The 22,484-nt window shown below is 39.7% G+C and overlaps 1 protein-coding gene and 1 non-coding gene across 7 annotated transcripts in view; one reads left to right on the top strand and one right to left on the bottom strand.

Annotated features, from left to right (window-relative positions):
* Nucleotides 1-1,324: 1,324 nt before the first annotated feature.
* The window catches only part of SMCO2 (single-pass membrane protein with coiled-coil domains 2), a 34,958-nt gene continuing 13,798 nt past the window's right edge, over nucleotides 1,325-22,484 (top strand). For 2 of the 6 annotated variants that reach the window (XM_084956499.1, XM_084956498.1), the window contains exons 1-5: nucleotides 1,325-1,522; nucleotides 7,730-7,844; nucleotides 15,561-15,697; nucleotides 16,705-16,854; nucleotides 21,692-21,782. In XM_084956499.1, the coding sequence (XP_084812625.1) occupies nucleotides 7,752-7,844; nucleotides 15,561-15,697; nucleotides 16,705-16,854; nucleotides 21,692-21,782 (471 nt within the window). In that variant the 5' untranslated portion in view covers nucleotides 1,325-1,522; nucleotides 7,730-7,751. Of the gene's footprint in view, nucleotides 1,523-6,411; nucleotides 6,549-7,729; nucleotides 7,845-15,560; nucleotides 15,698-16,704; nucleotides 16,855-21,691; nucleotides 21,783-22,484 lie in introns of those variants that run through there. The other 4 variants (XM_021091236.2, XM_084956501.1, XM_084956503.1 and 1 more) reach the window with 4 other exon arrangements.
* Nucleotides 11,454-11,555, bottom strand: LOC146403365 (U6 spliceosomal RNA). The gene has a single exon (XR_014804721.1). It is a non-coding gene; the product is annotated as a U6 spliceosomal RNA (small nuclear RNA).

The following is a 22,484-nucleotide window of genomic DNA, read 5'->3' as shown; positions in this document are numbered from 1 at the left end:
GGACAGATGAATGGATAAAGAAAATGTCATCCATTTATACAGTGGAATACTACTCACCCATAAAAAAGAATGAAATAATGCCATTTGCAGAAACATGATGCAAGTAGAGATTATCACACTAAGAGAAGTCAGAAAGAGAAAAACAAATACCATATGATATCACTTATATGTAGAGTCTAAGATATGACACAAACGAACATATCTACAAGACAGAAACAGACTTACAGACATAAAGAACAGACTGGTGTTTGCCAAGGGGGAGGAGGTTCAGGGAGGGATGGAGTGAGAGGTCAGGGGTAGCATAGGTAAGCTTTTATATATAGAATGGATAAACAAGGCCCTGCTATATAGCACAGAGAACTATATTCAATGTCCTATGATAAACCATGATGGAAAAGAATATTTAAAAACAGTGCATATATATTTTTATATATAACAGAATCACTTTGCTATACAGGAGAAATTAACACAACATTGTAAATAAACTATACCTCAATTAAAAAAAAAGAAAGAAAGAAAGATGGAGTTCCTGTTGTGGCTCAGGTGTAATGAACCCGACTAGCATCCATGAGGATGAGGATCCACATTCAATCCCTGGCCTCACTAAAGATCCGGCATTGCCATGAGTTATAGTGTAGGCTGCAGATGCCGCTCAGATCCTGCCTGGCTGTGGCTGTGTCATAGGCCAGCAGCTGTAGCTCCAATTCAACCCCTAGCCTGCGAGCCTCTATATGCCTCAGGTGCAGCCCTAAAAAAGCAAAAAAAAAAAAAAAAAAAAAAAAAGCTGAGGACCTGTAAAGTCAGAATGTTAGGCCCCTCCCATCAGTGCTGAAATCCCAGAGAGTGATGGCAAAGGATGAGGTATAGAGAGAAATGTGAACATGGCACTGAGGAAGCGAAAGTGGGATGTGGAGCGTGGTAAGAGGGGGTGTGGTCCTCGAAGGCAAATAGGTAACCGAACTGTAAAGTAGGAGCGGCCCCGGTTTCCAAGATCAACTGCTTCCCCATTCCTGCTGAGGGGGAAGGAGTTAGGCAAAGTCCTATCCTCCATCATAGATCTCGGCTGTTTGTTCAGGCAAGGAGCTGAAAGGGCAGGCACAGGAGAAGCTGAGGTCAGAGGATCATCCCAGAGCCTCCTGCAGAAGCCAGTAGATGGATGGACAGAGGGCTGGGATGGGAGAAGGATTTCATTTCCAAAGAGTTGGCAAGAGAAGCAAGGAAGCTGGTGCCAGGCTGGAGATGCAAGTAAAAGGAAAGCAGGAGAGCACTGCTTACCTGGAACCTCGTGAGAGGGGGTTGAAGGGTCATGTGGGCCGCGTTCCATGTAGAATGTCAAGAGAGGGCAAGTCCAACTGCAAATTCACCTGCCTGGGTGTGCACCCTCATCCATGGCCGCCTCTCTGCCTTCGGCGCTGGGGAAGGGAAGATCTGGCATCACAGGTCTTGCCAATTCTGTTGACTGTTGCTAGTCACGTGGAGGTATTTGTAGTCATCAAATTGGGAAGAGCAAGGATATCACGAGGTAAATACAATTTCATAGCCATACCAGCTCAATGTAAACTTGCCAGGGACAGGGGGGACACTAACTACCTGGTGATTGGAACCATACTTCTAAATTTCTGAGTTCCCAAATTGTCTAGCTAGCAGGTACTGAAGGTGGTGATCTGGGTAGTCTGGAGAAAATGCCCACAAAATATAAGTTCAGAATTTCATTGGCTGTTTTATTTTTTTTAATATCATTGATCTGTTCCTTTTGACTAATGCCTATCCAAGTTTGTAGTTTTAAAGGTTTCAGGTTTTAGAGGTGGGGAGGGGAGGGGGGATCCATTTCAGTTGTAGCAAACAGTCCTGGAGGCCAATGGTATAAACACATAGGAATAAAAAGATAGGGTGTAGGAAGAAGAGGGATCTAGTTTACAAAATCTAGAGTTCAAGCACTTCCTGGTTTTAACATGATTAGGAATCATCTGCGGTCCTGTGAAAATGCAAGTGCTGATTCAGTGAGTCTAGGTGGGACCTGAGATTCTGTGTATTTAGCAAGCTCCCAGCAGATGCTGCTGACCCACAGACCATCATTTGAGTGGCGAGGATCCACCTACACAATCAGTTAAAAGTTAGCTTCAGGGAGTTCCCACTGTGGTTCAGCAGGTTAAGAACTTGACTAGTATCCATGAGGATGTGGGTTTGATCCCTGGCCTCCCTCAGTGGGTAAGGATCCAGTGTGGCCGTGAGCTGCAGTGTAGGTTGCAGATGCAACTCGGATCTGACATTGCTGTGGTTATGGCTGTGGCTGGCAGCTGCAGCTCCAATGTGACCCCTAGCCAGGGAACTTCCTGCACGTGCAGCCCTAAAAACAAAAAAAAGTTGGCTTCAAAATGTGGCTTATTTTGAGGTAAGAAGGTTACTAACCAATCTATTAAATCCATTGGGAATTTTGAGTTCCCACTATGGCGCAGTGGAAACTAATCCGACTAGTATCCATGAGGATTCAGGTTCCATCACTGGCCTCGCTCAGTGGGTCAGTGATCCAGTATTGCTGTGAGTTGTGGTGTAGTTTGCAGACTCGGCTCAGATCCTGCATTACCTTGGCTGTGGTATAGGCCGGCAGCTGTAGCTCTGATTGGAGCCCTAGCCTGGGAACTTCCATATGCTGCTGGTACAGCCCTAAAAAAAAAGAAAAAAAAAAATTGAGCATCAAATTTATGTTTAGTAGAATGACTGCAAAATTTGTAGCCAGAATTTGCAAGTTTGAATCCTGTTTCTACCATTTCGTAGTAATGAAACTGTGGGAAGAGCATGATCATTTCTGAGTGTCAGTTCCTGCATATACAAAAAATAGAGGTGGAGTTCCCGGTGGCTCAGTGGGCTAAGGATCCGGCATAGTCACTGCTGTGGTGCAGGTTCATTCCCTGGCCCAGAACTTCCAGATGCCATGGGTGTGGCCAAAAAAAATAGAGGTAATAAGATCTGCCTCAGTTGACTGACCATACAAGGTGAATGTGAGGATCAAAGAAACAATGTAGTAAAAATGCTTTATAAATGAAGGTACTGGATGCATATAAACATTATTACTGTAACATTTGAAGCCAAGGAATCCTTCCAATAGCTCCCATTTCTATTTTTATTATGAATGGATACTATTGCCAAGTGCTTGCACTGTGTTAAGCCCCATTCTACAGACGAGGGAAGACCTAGAATCTAAAGACAATGCCCAGCTGCTAAGTGTTGATGCTGTCATATGAACTCAACCCAACTCCCTGAAATCCAAGCACTTATTCACAGTATTCAGCTGATTCAATATAGAAAACCCCACCTCATAGAAGGTGATAGTTTAGAACAGGGGTTGGCAACTTTTTTTCTTTAAAGGGCAAGACAGTAAATATTTTTGGCTCTGCATGCCAAATTTAGGTCTCTTTTACAACAATTCCACTCCGTCATTGCAGCACTTTTGCATTTACAGACCATATGAGAAGGAATGGGCGTGGCTGTGTTCCAATAAAATGTTATTTATAGAAGCAGGTGACAGGATGCACTTGTCCTTCAGACTATAGTTTGTGGATCACTGATCTAGGAAATTGAGTTGTCCAATATGGTAATCACTCAACATGTGTGGCTATTTAAATTTATATATATTTAAATTAAATTAAAAATTCAGGGAAGTTCTCGTTGTGGCTCAATGGAAATGAATCTGACTACTATATCCGTGAAGACACAGGTTCAATCCCTGGCCTTGCTCAGTGGGATCCAGCATTGCTGTGAGCTGTGGTATAGATCACAGATGAAGCTCAGATCTGGCATTGCTGTGGCTGTGGCATAGGCCAATGGCTACAGCTCCAATTCAACCCCTAGTCTGTGAACCTCCATATGCCTCGGGTGTGGCCCTAAAAAAAAAGACCAAAAAAAAATTAAAAATTCGATTCCTCCATTGCATTAGTCCCATCTCAAGTGCTCAATAGACATATGTGGCAGATGCTACTGAACTGAACAGTGTAGAGAATATTTCCATCATCACAGAAAGTTTTATTGGAGAACCTTCGTTTAGGTCATCTTTGGTGGGAGTTGGGGTGGGGAGAAATCTCTTATGAGTGGCTGTGAAGACATGGAAGTTCTGGGTCCTGGTTTTGCTATATGACTCTAAGAGCATCACACCATCTCCCAGAGCCTCAGTCAATGCACACAGAAAATGTGAAATCATACCTTCCCCACTGTTGTGGGAACTGAATAAGAAAATAGAGGAGTTCCTTTTGTGGTTTAGCAGGAACAAATTTGACTAGTAGCCAAGAGGATGTGGGTTCAATCCCTGGCTTCACTCAGTGGGTTAAGGATCCAACGTTGCCATGAGCTGTGGTGTAGGTCGAAAATGTGGCTTGGATCCTGCATTGCTGTGACTGTGGTGTAGGCCGGCCCCTGCAGCTCCGATTTGACCTCTAGCCTGGAACTTTCATATGCCACAGGTGCAGCCCTAAAAAGCAAAAAAAAAAAAAAAAAAAAAAAAAAAAAAAAGAATGAACAAACGAATGAAGGGAAGGAAGGAAAAGAAAGAAATATGTGAGAAGCACTGTGTGATCTATTTGAACTTGCACAAACATAAGCCATCACTAGGACGCTAATTGTTATTTGAAATGTGAGAAAAGGGAGAATTGGTGTAGGTACAAATTGAGAGAAACAGATTTTCCTTTACCTCATCTTTGGGATGTCAAAGAGTTACTGCAATAAGGAAATCGTATTATTTGTACAGTATTCTAATTTTTGAACAGGAAAAACACAAAACTAGGCAGATCTCAGTGGCTATTCATCTTTCAGAGCTTGCCTTGGTCATGTTTACCACCTTCAGGAAACACAAATCTGTCCTGATGGAAGCTGTGAAGAGATAGAGCAGGTCACTGTGTCCTTCCTGAGAAAAGAGCAAAGATTTATTCTTCATTGCTGCACTCAAGATTCTAGCCTTCTCCTGTTTCTTCGCCTTTACAAGGGTCCCCTTTTCACCACATCCACTGTGGATCCCACACAAGTCAAGAACAAAGCTCGATTCTGCCACAGAGTGATAGGCCAGGCCCTAGTTGCCCAGATGGTTCCTCTGGTTCCCAGGGCCTCTCTCCCGCTTCCCTCTGTTTCTAATCGCAGCCATAAATCACTCTTCCAGGAAAATCCCTGCTGTCACTTCCCTTCCCATCAGTCTACAGTCCCCTATTGTCCCTCAGGGATTCTGGCCCTCAGGGTCCTGGGGGCCCAGCCACCCTCCAGTGACAATTAACTACAGACACTCTTTTTAAATACACAGAGGAGATGGTTCCTTCCTGTTTGGGGCTGAGTACAACACTTCTGATCTCTGCTAATTACTAGGACTTAAGTAACTTCCCATAGACCCTTTTTTTTTTCCATTGAAGTCTTGTTGATTTACAATGCGTTAATTTCTGCTGTATAGTAAAGTTTTATATATATATAAACACACACACACACATATATATATACACACATATGTATACACACACACACATATATATATACACACACACACATATATATATATACACACACACACATTCTTTTTAAAAATACTCTTTTCCATTATGGTTCATCATAGGATGTTGAGTGTAGTTCTCTGTGCTATACAGTAAGATCTTGCTGATTATCCCCTCCATGTATTATAGTTTACATCTGCTAATCCCAGCCTCCCACTCCATCCCTTCGTCAATGCCCTTCCCCTTGGCAACCACAAGTCTGTTCTCTAGGTCTGTGAGTCTGTTTCTGTTTCATAGATAGGTTCATTTGGGCCATATTTTAGATTCCACCTATAAGTGATATCATATATTTGCCTTTGTCTTTCTGACTTAACTTCACTCAGTATGAGAATCTCTAGTTGCATTCATGCTGTTGCAAATGGCATTGTTTTGTTCATTTTAGAGCTGAGTAGTATTCCATTGTATATATGTACCACATCTTCTTTAGCATGGATCCTTTCCTGCAGCTTTTCATATGAACTTCCTAGAATCTGGTTCACCCTTTTCTACTTTCTTTCTTATTTCCTTCACTATTATTTTTCTCACTACTTAAATATTCTTAACAATTCAGTTCTCTGCTCTCCAACTAACACTTGCCTATTAGGCTGGAGTGAAGGTTCCTGTTCTCATACACAGCTGCCAGTGGTTGGTTGAATCTTTCAGAAAGTCATTTGGGAATATTTTTCTAAATCCTTAAAAATCTGTATATCATATTCCCAGGAGTTCCACTTCTAGGGATGTATTCTAAGTAAGTAGTAGAGATACACTGAAAATTCCTAAACAGGGATATCCATTACTGTATTGTTTATAATAATGAAAATTTAGAAATAAATTAAATGTCAACAACATGAAAAGAATAAAACAAAAATCAAATTTTCAAAGAGAAAGAAATATACCATTGCCCCTGCAGTGTTGAAGAATGGCTCTCACCAAGCTAACTGACAAGATGCCTGTGCAGATGAAGACAATTGGGAAGGAACAAGAGTTGATGGAGAAAAACAATAGCTTTCTCCAAAATACTGATGCAGCTGAAGGCACAATGCAGAAGTAAGTCAGGGCTGAGCACCATGGGATCTTGTCTGGAGACTTCCTCAGACCATAGGACACAAATGATGAGATTTCCAAGTTCAAGGTTGAGGTTGACAGTCTTCTCTACAATTCTTCCAATTTTGACCATAAATATTTACTGTGGTATGTCCTGTGAAACACTTATATCTGGTCATAAACTAGGCAGATATCAATTGAATAGGAATGGTCAAGATTCTAGTCTCAATTTGTGAAAAAAACGTTGATTGTTTTGTGCCTTCATTTTCTTCATCTGCTAAAGATGTAACTATTTAAAATGGTTTCTAGAGTAGAGGAAATACAAATATTCATATAAATATATACATGCATTTGTTTATACATGATAAAAGTGTATACTGATACGGGAGTTCCCGTCGTGGCGCAGTGGTTAATGAATCCGACTAGGAACCATGAGGTTGCGGGTTCAATCCCTTGCCTTGCTCAGCGGGTTAAGGATCGGGCGTTGCCGTGAGCTGTGGTGTAGGTCACAGACGCAGCTCGGATCCCGCATTGCTGTGGCTCTGGTGTAGGCCAGTGGCTACAGCTCCGATTTGACCCCTAGCCTGGGAACTTCCATATGCCGAGGGAGCGGCCCAAGAAATGGCCAAAAAAAGATCGAAAAAAAAAAGTGTATACTGATATGAACCAATGGTTGACAACCTTTTTAAATAGGAGGAACTTTTTTAAACTAAAAGATTTTCCAGAAGACCGCATATGTCAAAAAAGCTACTATGATGTCAAAAGCTACTATGACGTTAAATCACTTATAATGTATCAGTAGCATATACAGTAGGAAACTATCAGCCTATAGAAATGTATATAGGAATTCCCATTGTGGCTCAGTGGGTTAGGAACCTGACATAGTGTCTATGAGGATGCAGGTTCAATCCTTGGCCTCGCTCAGTGGATTAATGACCCAGTGTTGCCGCAAACTGCAATGCAGGTCATAGATGCAGCTTGGATCCCGCATTGCTGTGGCCGTGGCGTAGACCTGCACCTGCAGCTCCAATGCAATCCCTAATTGCAGGTGCAACCATAAAAAGAAAAAAATGTGTATAGATTCCAGGACCACTCTCTATGCAGGGTAGGCCTCCGTCACAAATATATCATGATTCACTTAAAAGTATATGTAACAGCATCTCTCTCAATTGTGTGACCTACAGTTTGCTAAGGGAATTTACCAAAATGGACCGCATCTTGGACAGATCAGATGATGAGGACATTTTCTCTGAAAACCCTCCAACTGACTTCCTTCATGATTTGGAAACTGAAAAATGGGTAAGGGACAGACTTAAATGCCACAGTAGGTAAAGAGAGGAACTTCATATCTCAAAGTGGTAAGGATATATTACCACTCCTCATAATCAGTGCTAGATGTTCAGAGCGTGAAATCAGGGAGGAAACATCCTCTCCTCCAAAGGCTGCTGTTGTTGCATGAGAGACTTGTCTTCTAATGCGAAGACTTTTGCATTATGTTATTTTTGTCCTTGGGGTTTGTGAAACAACTGGGATATTTTCCACCTCAGAGCAAATTACTATATGTAGAACTGCCCCCAGATTGCAGATTGTCTTCTAAGAGAATATATCAGAGAGAGCCATTTACTCTTTTTTTATGGAAGTGTAGCTGAGTTACAATATTATATTAGTTTCAGGTGTACTGCGTAGTGATTCAGCATTTTACAGATTTTACACCGTTAAAAATTATTATAATGGCTATAATTTCCTGTGCTATACAATATAGCCTTGTTCCTTATCATTTTATTCATGGTAGTTAGTGTCGCTTAATCCCATACCCCTAATTTGTGCTTCCCCTCCTCTCTCTCCCCTTTGGTTTAACCACTAGTTTGTTTTCTGTATCTGTGAGCCTACTTCAGTTGAGTTATATTTAATTTTTCTTTTTTAGATTACACATATGTGATACCACACAGTATTTGTCTGTCTTTGTCTTATTTTTCTCACTAAGCATAATATTCACTAGGTCCATCCACGTTGCTGCAAATGACAGAATTTCATTTTTTTTATGGTTGAGTAATATTCCATTGTATATATACAACGAATTCTTTATCCATTCATTTGTTGATGGACATTTTAAGTGGATTCCATATCTTGGCTTTGAAAGTAGAACTGGGGTACATTCGTCTTTTCAAATTACTGTTTTTGGTTTTTCCAGATATAAATCCATGATTATATGGTAACTCTATTTTTAGCTTTTTGAGGAACTACCATACTATTTTCCATAGTTGCTGCACCAATTTACATTCCCACCAACAGTGTAAAAGTGTTCCCTTTCCTCCACATCCTCACCAACATTTGCTATTTGCAGATTTTTCAATGTTAGCCATTTTAACAGGTGTAAGACAATACTTCGTTGTAGTTTTGACTTGCATTTCTCTAACAATTAGTGATAGTGAGCATCCTTTCATGTGCCTGTTAGCCATCTGTAATGTCTTCTTTGGGAAAATATCTATTCATGTCTTCTGCCTATGTTTTGATTGAGTCACTTGTTTTTTTTTTTTTTTTTTTTGAGTTGTATGGGCTGCTTTATATATTTTGGATATTAACCCCTTGTTGGTCATATCATTTGTTAATATTTTCTCCCACTCAGTAGGTTGTCTTTTCATTTTGTTGATAGTTTCCTTTGTTATACAAAAGCTTTTAAGTTTAATTATGTCCCACTTGTTTATTTTGCTTTTATTTCCTTTGCTTTATGAGACAAATTCGAAAAATACTGCTATGATTTATTTCAAAGAAAGTCGTACCTGTGTTATCTTCTAAGAATATTATGGTGTCTGGTCTTACATTTAGGTCTTTTGTCCATTTGAGTTTATTTTTGTATATGGTGTTAGAGAATGTTATACTTTAATTCTTTTTCTTGTAGCTGTCCAGTTTTCCCAGTACCCGTTGTTGAGAAGACTGGCTTTTCTCCATTGTATATCTTACCTCCTTTGTCATAGATTAATTGACCATAGGTTTGTGGATTTATTTCTCCCTCTCTATTCTGTTCCATTGATCTATGTGTTTGTTTTGTGCCAGTACCATGCCATTCTTTTTTTCTTTTTTTTTTAATTGAAGCATAGTTGATGTACACATCATATTAATTTCTGGTGTGCCACACAGTCATTGTTATTTAAATAATATGAAATATATGTTTTCTTTTTCATATTGTTTTCCATTATGGTTTGTTATAGAATATTGAATGTAATTCCCTGTAATATACAATTATGTCCTTATTGTTTATCTCTTTTATATATAGTAGTTTGTATCTGCTAATCCCAGACTTCTAATTTATCCCTCCCCCACCACGTTTCTCCTTTGGTAATCATAACTTTGTTTTCCACATCTATGGGTCTGTATCTGTTTTGTCATTAAGTTCGTTTGAATCATTTTATTTTATTTTATTTTTGCCTTTTTTTTTGTCTTTTCTAGGGCCACACCTACGACATATGGAGTTTCCCAGGCTAGGGGTCTAATCAGAGTTGTAGCTGCCAGCCTACGCTACAGCCATAGCAACGCCAGATCCAAGCCGGGTCTGCAACCTACACCACAGCTCATGGCAACGCCGGATCCTTAACCCACTGAGCAAGGTCAGGGATTGAACTTGCGTCCTCCTGGTTCCTAGTTGGATTCGTTAACCACTAAACCACGACAGGAAATCCTGAATCATATTTTAGATTCTACACATAAGTGATATCATATGACATTTGTCTTCCTTTGTCTGGCTTACTTTACTTAGTGTGATTATCTTTAGTCCATCCATGTTGCTGTAAATGGCATTATTTCATTATTTTTTTATGGCTGAGTAAATATGGCATTATTTCATTATTTTTTTATGGCTGTGAAATATATATATATATGTATATATATATATATATATATATATATATATATATATATATACCACATCTGCTTTATCCATTCATCTGCCAATGGACATTTTGGTTGCTTCTATATCTTGGCTATTGTAAATAATGCTGCTATGAACATTGGGGTTCACGTACCTTTTCAAAATATGTTCTTCTCTGGATATATACCCAGGAGTATGTTTGCTAGATTATATGTTAACTTTATTTTGATTTATATTTCTTCTGCCCATTTTTTGATTGCTATGATTTATGTCAGAGAATGTTTTGCCTATGTTCTCTTCTAGGAGTTTTATGGTGTTATGGCATATATTTAAGTCTTTAGGGCATTTTGAGTTTATTTTTGTGTATGATGTGAGGGACCAGTATCATGCTGTTTTGATTACTGTAGCTTGTGGGATAATCTAAAGTCTGGGAGGGTGATACTTCCAGCTTTGTTCTTTTCTCTTTCTTCTTTTTAGGGCCACACCCACAGCATATGGAATTTCCCAGGCAGGGGTCAAATCAGAGAGGTAGCTGCCAGCCTACACCATAGCCACAGCAATGTGGAATCTGAGCTGCATCTGCGACAGACACCACAGCCCATGGCAATGCCAGATCCTTAACCCACTGAGCGAGGTCAGGGGATTGAACCTGCGTCCTCATGGATACTAGTCAGGTTTGTTACCACTGAGCTATAATTGGAACTCCCAGCTTTGTTCATTTTTCTCAAGATTGTTTTGTCTATTCATTGTTCTTTTGTGGCTCTATAAATTTTAGGATCATTTGTTCTAGTTTGGTGAAAAATGTCATGGGTATTTTGATAGAGATTGCATTAAATCTGTGGATTGCTCTAGAGAATATGGCCATTTTATCAATATTAATTCTTCTAATCTAAGAACATGGGATATCTTTCCATTTCCTTTGAATCTTCTTTAATTTTTTTTCAATGTTTTATAGATTTCAGAGTATAGATATTTCACCTCCTTGGTTAAGTTTATTCCTAGATATTTTGCTCTTTTTGGTACAATTTTAAATGGGATTTTTTAAATTAAAGTAATTCTTCAAGAATTTGCAGTCATCCTTGCATGGGGCCATACTAATCTCTGTATTGTTCCAATTTTAGTATATGTGCTGCTGAAGAAAGCAGTCATTTACTGTTAATTCAGTCTGAACCTCTCTCAGTCTTGCAATTCAGTCACCCAACTGAAATGGAATGGAGAAATTTGAACAAAATACCTGAGAGTGTCCTATGAAGAGTTTATGCTTTCATTTAGTTCAAAGCAAATGAATGGCCAAGACCCCTTTTGTTATTGATGAGCAAATCTCTCCATAGAGTCCCCAGGCCATTGGCTACAGAGGAAGGCATGGGGGAGGAAAGGGTTTTTTTGTTCTGGCATGTGAAAGTTCCTGGACCAGGGATTGAACCCAACCCAAGAAGTGGTAAGGCTGGATCCTTAAGGCACTGAGCCACCAGGAACTCCAAGGAAAGTGGTTTTAACCAGTCTGAAAAGCATAGAGGAAGGGTAGTGAGTATTTCCTACTTCTAGCCTTATCCAGCCTTCAAAGGAAGCTCAGGTTTCATTTTTTTTTTTTGTCTCCTTCTCTTTTGCATATATTTTGGGTTTAGGGATGGCTAAGTCCACAAACCCATAGAAAGAAAGGTCCCCACAGGCTGGACTTTACCTTCAAGAACTCTGTAGTAAGTAAAAAAGAAACCAAAGAAATAGAAGGGACAGAAGGCATGAAGGAATGGAGTTACAGGTGTAGAGAATAGTTAATAGAGATAGCATGACAGATAAATACCTGTTATGAGAAAAAGGAACAACAGAGACTGAATTAGAAGAGGAGTCGTAAGATGGGGAAAAAAAATAGGGACATTGAGGTGTGGAATCTGTGATCCTAGGGCACACATACTACATATGGTGTCATCTAATTTTTTGTGGGAGCTTCGTTCCTGAACTCCAGGGAAGGGATGCTACCATTAGTCCCACTTTGCCACAATACCTTCCCTGCACTCAGGGTTCAATGTGCCCTGCTGAATCCTTTAGTCAGTGATCATGATAGCATTACTTGATGGCCCAGGACAGAATAAGTCAAATTAGCTGATACTATTCACTCTCTAAGAGTTTATCAAATAGTCCACACTCTCAGGATATAAGGCCTTATTATAGACTATTTCTTATCAACTTCAAGTCAGGGCATTAAAGTTTTACAAACTATTTTTTAAAAATTTATGATTGGGAGTTCCCATCGTGGCGCAGCAGAAATGAATCTGACTAGGAACCATGAGGTTGCGGGTTTGATCCCTGGCCTTGCTCAGTGGGTTAAGGATCCGGTATTGCTGTGAGCTGTGGTGTAGGTCGAAGATGAGGCTCAGATCCTGCGTTGCTGTGGCTGTGGTGTAGGCCGGCAGCTACAGCTCCAATTAGACCCCTAGCCTGGGAATCTCCACATGCCATGGGTGAAGCACTAAAAAAAAAAAAAAAAAAAAAAAAAAGTTATGATTGTATTTCTTTATGTTTACTTCTATGGAAATTCCTATAATTACATAAAATAAATCTCATGCAGTCACATAGTTAACAAATAATCATTAATAAATTTGGCTCTGCTGACGAAAGGACACATGATTTCTTGAGAAGGACATCTTTTTCTCTTATTCTCTGAAAGCAAAACAAGAAGTCTAGTTTACATAAACTTATACTCATCTTGTATAAAAGAAGATCATAAGATTGAATGGACAGGTTCAGAAAATGGACAAAGAGTTAACAGAAGTTAAAAAACATCAACTGTCTAGAGTTCCCTTTGTGGTGCAGTGCTTAACGTATCCAACTAGGAGCTATGAGGTTGCAGGTTCGATCCCTGGCCTTGCTCAATTGGTTAAGGATCCAGTGTTGCCGTGAGCTGTGGTGTAGGTTGAAGACACGGCTCAGATCCCATGTTGCTGTGGCTCTGGCGGAGGCCGGTGGCTACGGCTCCGAATAGACCCATAGCCTGGGAACCTCCATATGCCAAGGGAGCAGTCCCAGAATAGGCAAAAAGACAAAAAGACCAAAAAATAAAAAAAAAAAATCAACTGTCAATTTCATTTACAAAATAGACTCTTTAGCCAGACTCTCAAAGCTGCGATGATCTAACCATCAAAACCCCCTAAAGTATTTAGAAATGAATATTTTGCTCCGGTTTCACATTTCTGATCCCTGGCATTGCTATCTATCTATCTATCTATCTATCTATCTATATATATATATATATATAGTGTTGATTTTGGATGCCAGGTCAGTGAACAGACTTTCCTTTTTCCTGCTTTTGTTTGCATCTCTCGGAAGCAGCATGTATTTGCCCATTTCTGAAGACTGTTCTAAAACCACTTATGGAGCGCCCAGTGTGTGCTAGGATACCCGTATATGAAATTCTTTCCCGTCAGCAAGCTCACACTAGGAGAAACTCAGACAGGAACATTTCTGTATCTGATAAAACCTGTCCTAGAAGTAGCAGATGTGTTATGAGGTACACGGGAGCGCTGTACCGGGAGAAAACTGGGAGTACGACAAGTAAGTTTTGAAGGATGAACTGGATGGAAGAAAAGCATTTCAGAAAGAAGGAACAGCACATGCAAAGACAAAGGTGCCAAAAAGAAGCTGTTGTGAGAGAGGAAGTGTGCCGGCAAAGGCACGGCAGGTAAGCAGGCAGGCAGGACACTGAGGCAGGAATAGCACAGGAGGCAGATAGGAAGCCAGGACACCAATAGGAGCTGAGAGCTGACAAGGACCGGAAGTTGGGCTCTGAGTAGGATGCATGAGCAGGCATGCCAGGTGGGTGGGGAAAGAGACACTGATTTAAAAGATAAATACTCAAAAGTTCCCTTCGTGTCTCAGCGGTTAACGAACCTGACTAGGATCCATGAGGATTCAGGTTGGATCCCTGGCCTTGCTCAGTGGGTTAAGGATCTGGCATTGCTATGGACTGTGATATAGGTTGCAGACACTGCTTGGATCCTATGTTGCCATGGCTGTGGCATGGGCTGGCAGCTACAGCATTCCAACCCCTAGCCTGGAACTTCCCTATGCCACAGGTACAGCCCTAAAAAAAAAAAAAAAAAAAAAAAGTACAAAAATAAATAAAAAGATAAGTATTCAAATGATCCATCAATGCCACTCCCGGGCATCTATCTGGAGAAAACCATAATTCGAAAAATACATGCACCCCAGTGTTTATTGCCGTACTAGTTATAAAAGCCAAGACGTGGAAGCAACTTAAATGTCCATTGGCAGAGGACTGGATAAAGATGTGGCAGGCACATATATACAATGGAATATTAGCCATAAAAAGAATGAAATAATGCCATTTGCAGCAACATGGATGGACCTAGACATTATCATACTAAGTGAAGTTAGTCAGTGAAAAATTAACATCCTATGATATTGCTTACATGTGGAATCTAAAAAAGGGTACAAATGCAGAACAGAAACAGACACACAGACTTTGAAAACAAACTTATGGTTACTAAAGGGGACAGGTGGGGGGTTGGGAGGGATGGACTGGGGGTTGAGACTGGCACATGAACACTGAGGTGTACGGAATGACTGGCTAACAGGGACCTGCTGTATAGCACAGGGAACTCTACCCAATATTCTGGGATAATCTATATAGTGAAAGAATCTGAAAGAGAATGGATGTGCATACAGTATGTAACTGAATCACTTTGTTGTAGAGCAGAAATGATCACAACATTGTAAATCAGCTATACGTAAATAAAACTTGAAAAATGAAAAAAAAAGATAGGTATTAGTAGAGACAACGTGAGTAATGAAGAGAGAAAAGAATGTCTCCCACAAAAATTTAAGGATTTCTTCCAGTTTTCTAGCAGAGGCATTTTGATGGATAGGGAGACTGCATGCAAACATAGGGAACTTGGACAAGGCAGAGGGGAAATATGATGAGTTCCATTTTTTCCTTTCTGAGTTTGAGCTGCCCAGGAAACATTCAGGGGAGACATATGAGCTTTTCCTAGGGTTGCACATAAATGAAAAGTAATACCCTTAGACTGTGCATTGCATGCAAGTACACTTTTAGCCTGTTCTCTTCAAAACACACACATTTCTCTTGTGATAACCTTTTCATTGTGCTTTGCTTCCTGCATAATCTTTATCAGGATATGTTGGAGCTGGAGGCTGAGAGTGACCACAACCCACAGAGTGAACCGGATGAGCAAGAAAAAGATCACATTCCCCATGAAGATCCCCAAGCGTCCACTTCTTTGCAGTTTTCAGAGAAGAACATCCCTCAACTGTAAGCCTTGGCACTCGCCAGAGGGAATATTTAATAATGTTCTGTAGAAGGGGAAAAAGAAACATAGCAGAGAACTTAGGGAAAGCCTAGAAGATTGAAAATCCACATATGTCTTGAGCCGTAAAGCACTGATGTACATGAGTAACCACCTACCTCTTCCCGAAGGAAGGCAGAAGGTGGCCAATTCTAGGGAAAGAGGCAGAGGTCTCTCTGCAAACTTTTCTTTGGAGCCTGGAATTAATACATATTTCATCACACTGAGATAATTTTCTAGAGATGAAAATTATTATAATTATTATTAAAAATGTATTTTTAAATCCTTATGGACCCTTTCCCTATTTTATGCTTCTTTTCCCCCACCAAGATTCAACCACCATCCTGAATTCAACACTTAACATTCATTCCAAGCAGGGAAATTAAAAATATGTCTGGAAGTTCCTGTTGCGACTCAGCAGGTTAAGAACCCAACAGTATCCCTGAGGATGTGGGTCCAATTCCTGGCCCCATTCAGTGGGTTAAGGATCCAGTATTGCCGTGAGCTGTGGTGTCGTTTGTAGACACAGCTTGGATCTGGTGTTGCTGTGGCTGTGGCGTAGGCCAGCAGCTGTAGCTCCGATTTGACCCCTAGCCTGGGAACTGCCATATGCTGTACCTGTAGCCCTAAATATAGATAGATAGATAGATAGATAGATAGATAGATAGATAGATAGATAGATAGACACACACACATACACCGATATATACAGATATTTATGCGTGTGTGTATTTTTTAACTGAACATAAAGTAGACTTTATTTTCTCCAGCCTTATAAAGATGCCCTTATGTTGAAATGGATATTATATACATGTCCAAACTTCTTTCTTGAGGCCTAAGTGCCTACCTGGCACATTTTGGTGGCAGGAAATGAATAAACAGACCAATATGCCATCCAAAGAAAGAGGGTTCAGGCTTCGTGAGATGTTTCCCATTTTCTACCTTAAAACTGATCATGATAATGTTTCTGCAGGAGTCAGGAGAATGTATTCTTCCAGCTAAACCACTGGAATACACAGATGGGTCTACAAGTGAAAGAACTTGGAGCTGATCACATAGGCTGGATGGAGAAAATTAAAAATATTATACAAAAAGTAAATCTAACAGAAAACACAGTGAAGAGGTAATTGTAGGGTGTTGGGGTTTGTCAGAAAATAGTAAAGTTTCATAACTTTAGAAACCTAAAAAATTCAGGCTTAAGGTGGTAAAGTCTTTAGGGTAAGAAATATAAGGCCTTAGGATTGAAAGTCAATGTTATAAAATCTCAAAGCCTAGATCAAAGTCATCTTCATCTTTCCTCTCTCTTCTCTCAAGAGAAGGACTTCTCTCAGAGGCTCTCTCCTTGAAGCCACATTAATAGTTATTAATAGGTGGAGTTCTCCTTGTGGATCAGTGGATTAGGAACCCAATATAGTGTCTGTGAGGATGAGGGTTCTATCCCTGGCCTTGCCCAGTGGGTTAAGGATCAGGCACTGCCTCAAGCTTTGGCACTGGTTACAGATGTGGCTTGGATATGGCTTTGTTGTGGCTGTGGCATAGGCAGGCATCTTAGGCTCCAAATAGACCCCTAGCCCAGGTACTTCCATATGCCACAGGTGCATCCATAGAAAGAAAACAAAGTTATCAAAAGGAGGTCTTCAGGTTCCCAATATTCAGGTTTCCAATGATCCTTGAGTTTTAGCCAGTATTATCCAAAGGGATCCAACCAATATGACATGAAAAAACAGTTAAAGTTTATTTGTTAATGCACATATGAATTCTTTAACTATTAAGGTATATTTGTAATGCATATATGTTTCAAGATGAAACAGAAATTATGATAAAGTTATATATCCAGCCACTGGTATAAAGAGAATGGACTTTGGAGTCAGAGGGACCCAAGTTTGAATCCTGACATTGACGTTTCTTGGAAAGAGGTTAAGCTGTGACCTCTTTTTTAGCTGTGACTTTCCTCGTCTAGAAAAAGGGACTAATGACAGCCACCTCATTGGTTTATTGTGGATATTAAATAAAATACCAAAATACATACGATGTCTGGTATGTAATTAACAAGGAATAAATGCAAGCTATTATTAGAAGTAAATTCCTCTGGCCTTCTAGACATTCCTACCACATTCCAAGCTCTTTGCCACTCTGGGGCTACTCTTCTGAACATTTCTTTACCTTTCAGAAAACATCTTCTTTACATTCAGTTAAACATCACCATAACTTTCAGCTAAACATCTCTTTACATAGTCCTTCTCCTGACTGTCCTCTTCAAAATGGCCTTTTTTTTTTTTTTTCATCCAGAGCATTAATAATATTTGGATTTTAAAGAATTCTGTGTTTCAAAGTCCCCTGGTATCCTAGTGGGTTAAGGATCCAGCATTGACACCACTGTGGCTCTGGTCACTGCTGTGGCTCAGGTTCGATCCCTGTCCAGAAACTTCCTCATGGGGTGGGTGTGGCCAAAAAAAAAAAAAGATCTGTGTTTTTATCAATTCAACTTCTATACATTAAACTTTCCATTTTCAAAAAAAAGGTATAATTTACATACAGTAAAATTATGCTTTTTTATTGTACAGTTCTGCTAGTTTTAAAGAATGTGTATTGTTGCGTAGCCACTCCCGTGAAAATAAAGAACACTTTCATCACGCCTCAAATCCCTCGTGTCCTTTGGTAGTTAGCACCTTTCCCCAGGCCCGGCTGCTAGTGACCACTCATCTGTTCTCTCTCTACACTTCTGCCTTTTCTAGAATGACACCTAGGTAGACTCACGCAGCATGCAGTCTTTTGTATCTACTTTCCCTTAGTACAATGCACTTGAGATACATCCATGTTGCATGCATCAGTAGTGTGTCCCTTTTTGTTACTGGATAGTATTTCATCATATAAGTATACCACAGTTTATCCATTCACTAATTGAGGCACATTTATTGTTTTTGTTTTTGTTTTTTTTAGGGCCAGACCTGTAGCATATGGAGGTTCCCAGGCTAGGGTTTGAATCAGAGCTACAGCTGCCAGTCTACGCCACAGCCACCACAACTCAGGATCTGAGCTGCATCTGCGAGCTACACCACAGTTCATGGCAAGGCCAGATCCTTAACCTACAGAGGGAGGCCAGGGATCGATCCCACGTCCTCATGGATGCTAGTCAGGTTCGTTAACCTCTGAGCCATGACCAGAACTCCTCATTTAGAATTTTTAGCAATCATAAAGCGACTGCAAACATTCACATACAGGTTTTTGTATAAACACACATTATATTTTCCTTGGAGAAATAATCAGAGGTTGGAACACTGGGTCATATATTAAGTATATGCTTACATTTATTTTAAAAACATCCAAACTGTTTGAAAATAACTATGATATTTTATATGATGACTACTTTCTTGCTGTTTCCTCATGTGATGGAGAGACTTTTAGTCTCTCTTCTTATAAAATACTAATCCCTTTATGGGGACTCCTCTCTCATGACTTGACTAAACCTAAGTACCTACCTAAAATCCTACCTCTCAATACAGTATCATTGGGAGTTAGGGTTTCAATATATGAATTTTGAGGAGACAAAAACATGCAACCCATGATAGGGAGGCCTCAAAGTTCCTTTTCTTTTTTTCTTTTTTCTTTTTTTTGCATATGTATATCCCAAGATTTCTTTCTTTCTCTCTCTCTTTTCACATATATATATATATCCAGTTGTTTCAGTGGCATTTATTGAAATGAGTTTTACTTTCTCTGTGGAATTACCTTGCATCACTGTTGAAAATCAATAGACCATACATGTGTGAATCTACCTCTGGATTCCTTATTCTCCTCCAATAATCTGTATGTTTATATTCTCAGTAATACCACACTGCATTGTTTACTATAGCTTTATGTTAAGGCTTGAAATCAGGAAGTGAGCATTATTCAGTCTTGTTCTATTTTTTAAAAATTGTTTTGGCTATTTGGATTTTTTTCTTTTCCAACAGATTTTTTGCATCAGCCTGTCAATCTTTCTGTGATTTTGACTGGCATTACCATTAATCTCTAGATTTGGGAGGAATTAATATTTTTAACAATATCAACTCTTCCAGTTCATGAGTACAGTATTTCTATTTTGGTCTTACATCAGTGTTGTAGTGTTCAGTGAACAGATATTTCACACTTTGTTTGACTTATGCCTAAGTATCTCATGGTTTTGTTGCTATTATAAATGTTAATTAAAATTTTTCGATTCCTTGTTAATTACTAGCATGTAGAAATACAGTTGATTTTTGTGTATTGACCTTGTGTTGTGACCTTGCTAAACTTATTTATCTATTTATTTATTTATTTGGTCTTTTTAGGGCTTCACTTGTGGCATATGGAGGTTCCCAGGCTAAGGGTTGAATTGGAGCTCTTGCTGCTGGACTATGCCACAGCAACTCCAGATCCAAGTCATGTCTGCAACCTACAACACAGCTAATGGCAATGCTGGATCCTTAACCCACTGAGGGAGGCCTGGGATCAAACCTGCATCCTCATGTATACTAGTCAGATTCATTTCCACTGAGCCATTATGGGAACTCCTAAACTCATTTATTAGTTCCAGTACTTTTCATAAGTTATTTTGGATTTACCACATAGATAATTATGTCATCTGCAAATAGAAACAGCTCTCCATCTTCCTTTCCAATCTCTATTCCTTTTACTTCTTTTTGATGACTTGTTATATTGGCTAGAACTTCTTGTATGATGTTAAGTAGGAGAAGAGACAGGAGAGAGCAGACAAACTGTGTTCTCAATCTTACAGGAAAAGCAATAAGTGTTATGTTAGGTTTTTTCGTTTGAGTGTTTTTAAAGACACTCTTTCTCAGATTGAGAAAGTTTCTTCTATTCTTAGTTTATGGAGCTATTTTTAAAGTCAGGAATGATACTGAATTAATTGTTTCAATAGTTTTTGCTGCATCTATGAATAATCATGTTTTTTGTTGTTTATAATTCTCTTGATAAGGTAAAATATATAATTCTCTTGATAAGGTGAAATATAATGACTGATTTTTGAATGCCGAACAAGCCTTGAATTCCTAGAACAGATCTCACTTGGTTATAATATATCATCTTTTTTTTTTTTATGTTGTTGAATTCAGCTTACTGAAATGGGATTTTTAAATGTTTGGGTTTTTGGGTTTTTTTTTTTTTTCTCTTTTCATGGCTGTGCCTGTGGCATATGGAAGTTCCCAGGCTAGGAGTCGAATCAGAGCTGCAGCTGCAGGTCTACACCACAGCCACAGCCACACTGGATCCGAGCTGCATCTGTGACCTATGCCACAGCTTGTGGCAACACTGGATCCTTAACCCACTGAGTGAGTCCAGGGATCAGACCCACGTCTTCGTGGACATTATGTTGGGTTCTTAACCTTCTGAGCCACAATGCGAACTCTGGATTTTTACATGTATGTTAATGACAGATATTGACCTGTGTTTTTCTTTCTTGTAATGTCTAGATTTAGTATCAGAATAATGCTTGCCTCATAGAAAAAAAAAAAACTGGGATTTTTCCCATCTTTTTTATTTTCTGGATGAGTTTGCGTAAAACTGGCATAATTTCTTTCTTAAATGTTTGGTGCACTTCACCAATGAAGCCATATTGCATGGAGATGTCATTGTGGTTAAGATTTTTAGGAGTTCCCATCGTGGCACAGCAGAAACAAATCCAACTAGGAAACATGAGGTTGCGGGTTCAATCCCTGGCCTCGCTCAGTGGGTTAAGGATCCAATGTTGCTGTGAGCTGTAGTGTAGGTTGCAGACATGACTTGGATCTGGCATTGCTATGGCTGTGGCCAGAAGCTGTAGCTGGAAGCTGTAGCTCTGATTAAACCTGTAACCTGGGAACCTCCACACTCTCTGAATTAGTATGATAATTTTGCTAAGGTTCCATTTTTGAAAGATCAAAAAAGATTGTTCATTGGGTATGTTTCCACAGGACTCAGTCCATCTCTTGGTCTGTTTGCAGCTTATTAAGTGAGGTGATGTCCCTGGAAGGCCAAATTGAAAACCTGGGATCACATCAGGACCTTGACCCTGAGGAGGGGGTAAACATGGAGGTAAGCTGAAGGCTTGGAAAAGGCAATCTGAGTTGTGGGGACTCTGCCACCTCTTCCATCTCTTCTACTGTTTAATAGATCATAACAAGAATTAAAACCCATCTTCCATCACGAGGAACAGAGCTCTCTGGTGGTCAGTTCTGAGCACAGTTTGCCTGAGTACCACCACTTCTATTCTCTAACACACAAAAAGGCTAGACTTGTCTACCTAGAAACTCAGTCATATTTGGTGGGTTTACATCTCGATACCGTTTTAAGATTAATGACTAGTACCATGAGGGAAAACTTCTCTCAATATTTATATCCCAGCATCTAACAATACAGAGAAGACATGCAGGAAATAGGTGTTTGTGAAGAAGTGCATCCTTGGAATATAAGAGATATGTTTGTGTTTGTCTTTGATGGCTTCATGAAGAGTTCTTGTGTTGATTTTGACCATCTCCAAAGTCTTCCTCTTGTCTTGTCTCCTTGCATTTCTTAAAGACTCTTTTCTGCAAAAAGTTTAATTTTCCCTTTTTAATAGAGGTTTAAAGGACTTCCTTTGTGGCTCAGCAATAACAAACCTGACTAGTATCCATGAGGATGTGGGTTTGATCCCTGGCCTTGCTCAGTGGGTTAAGGATCTGGTATTGCCGTGAGCTGCAGTGTAGGTCACAGATGTGGCTCAGATCTGGCATTGCTATGGCTGTGGTGTAGGTTAGC

Source organism: Sus scrofa, chromosome 5 (assembly GCF_054392235.1).
Source record: "Sus scrofa isolate SSC_HxYL_T2T_F1_AM1 chromosome 5, Sscrofa_HxYL_maternal_Yorkshire_Landrace_v2.0, whole genome shotgun sequence".
Lineage (NCBI taxonomy): Eukaryota > Metazoa > Chordata > Mammalia > Artiodactyla > Suidae > Sus > Sus scrofa.
Note: the sequence above shows the minus strand (reverse complement) of the source record. Positions and strands in the feature narration are given on the sequence as shown.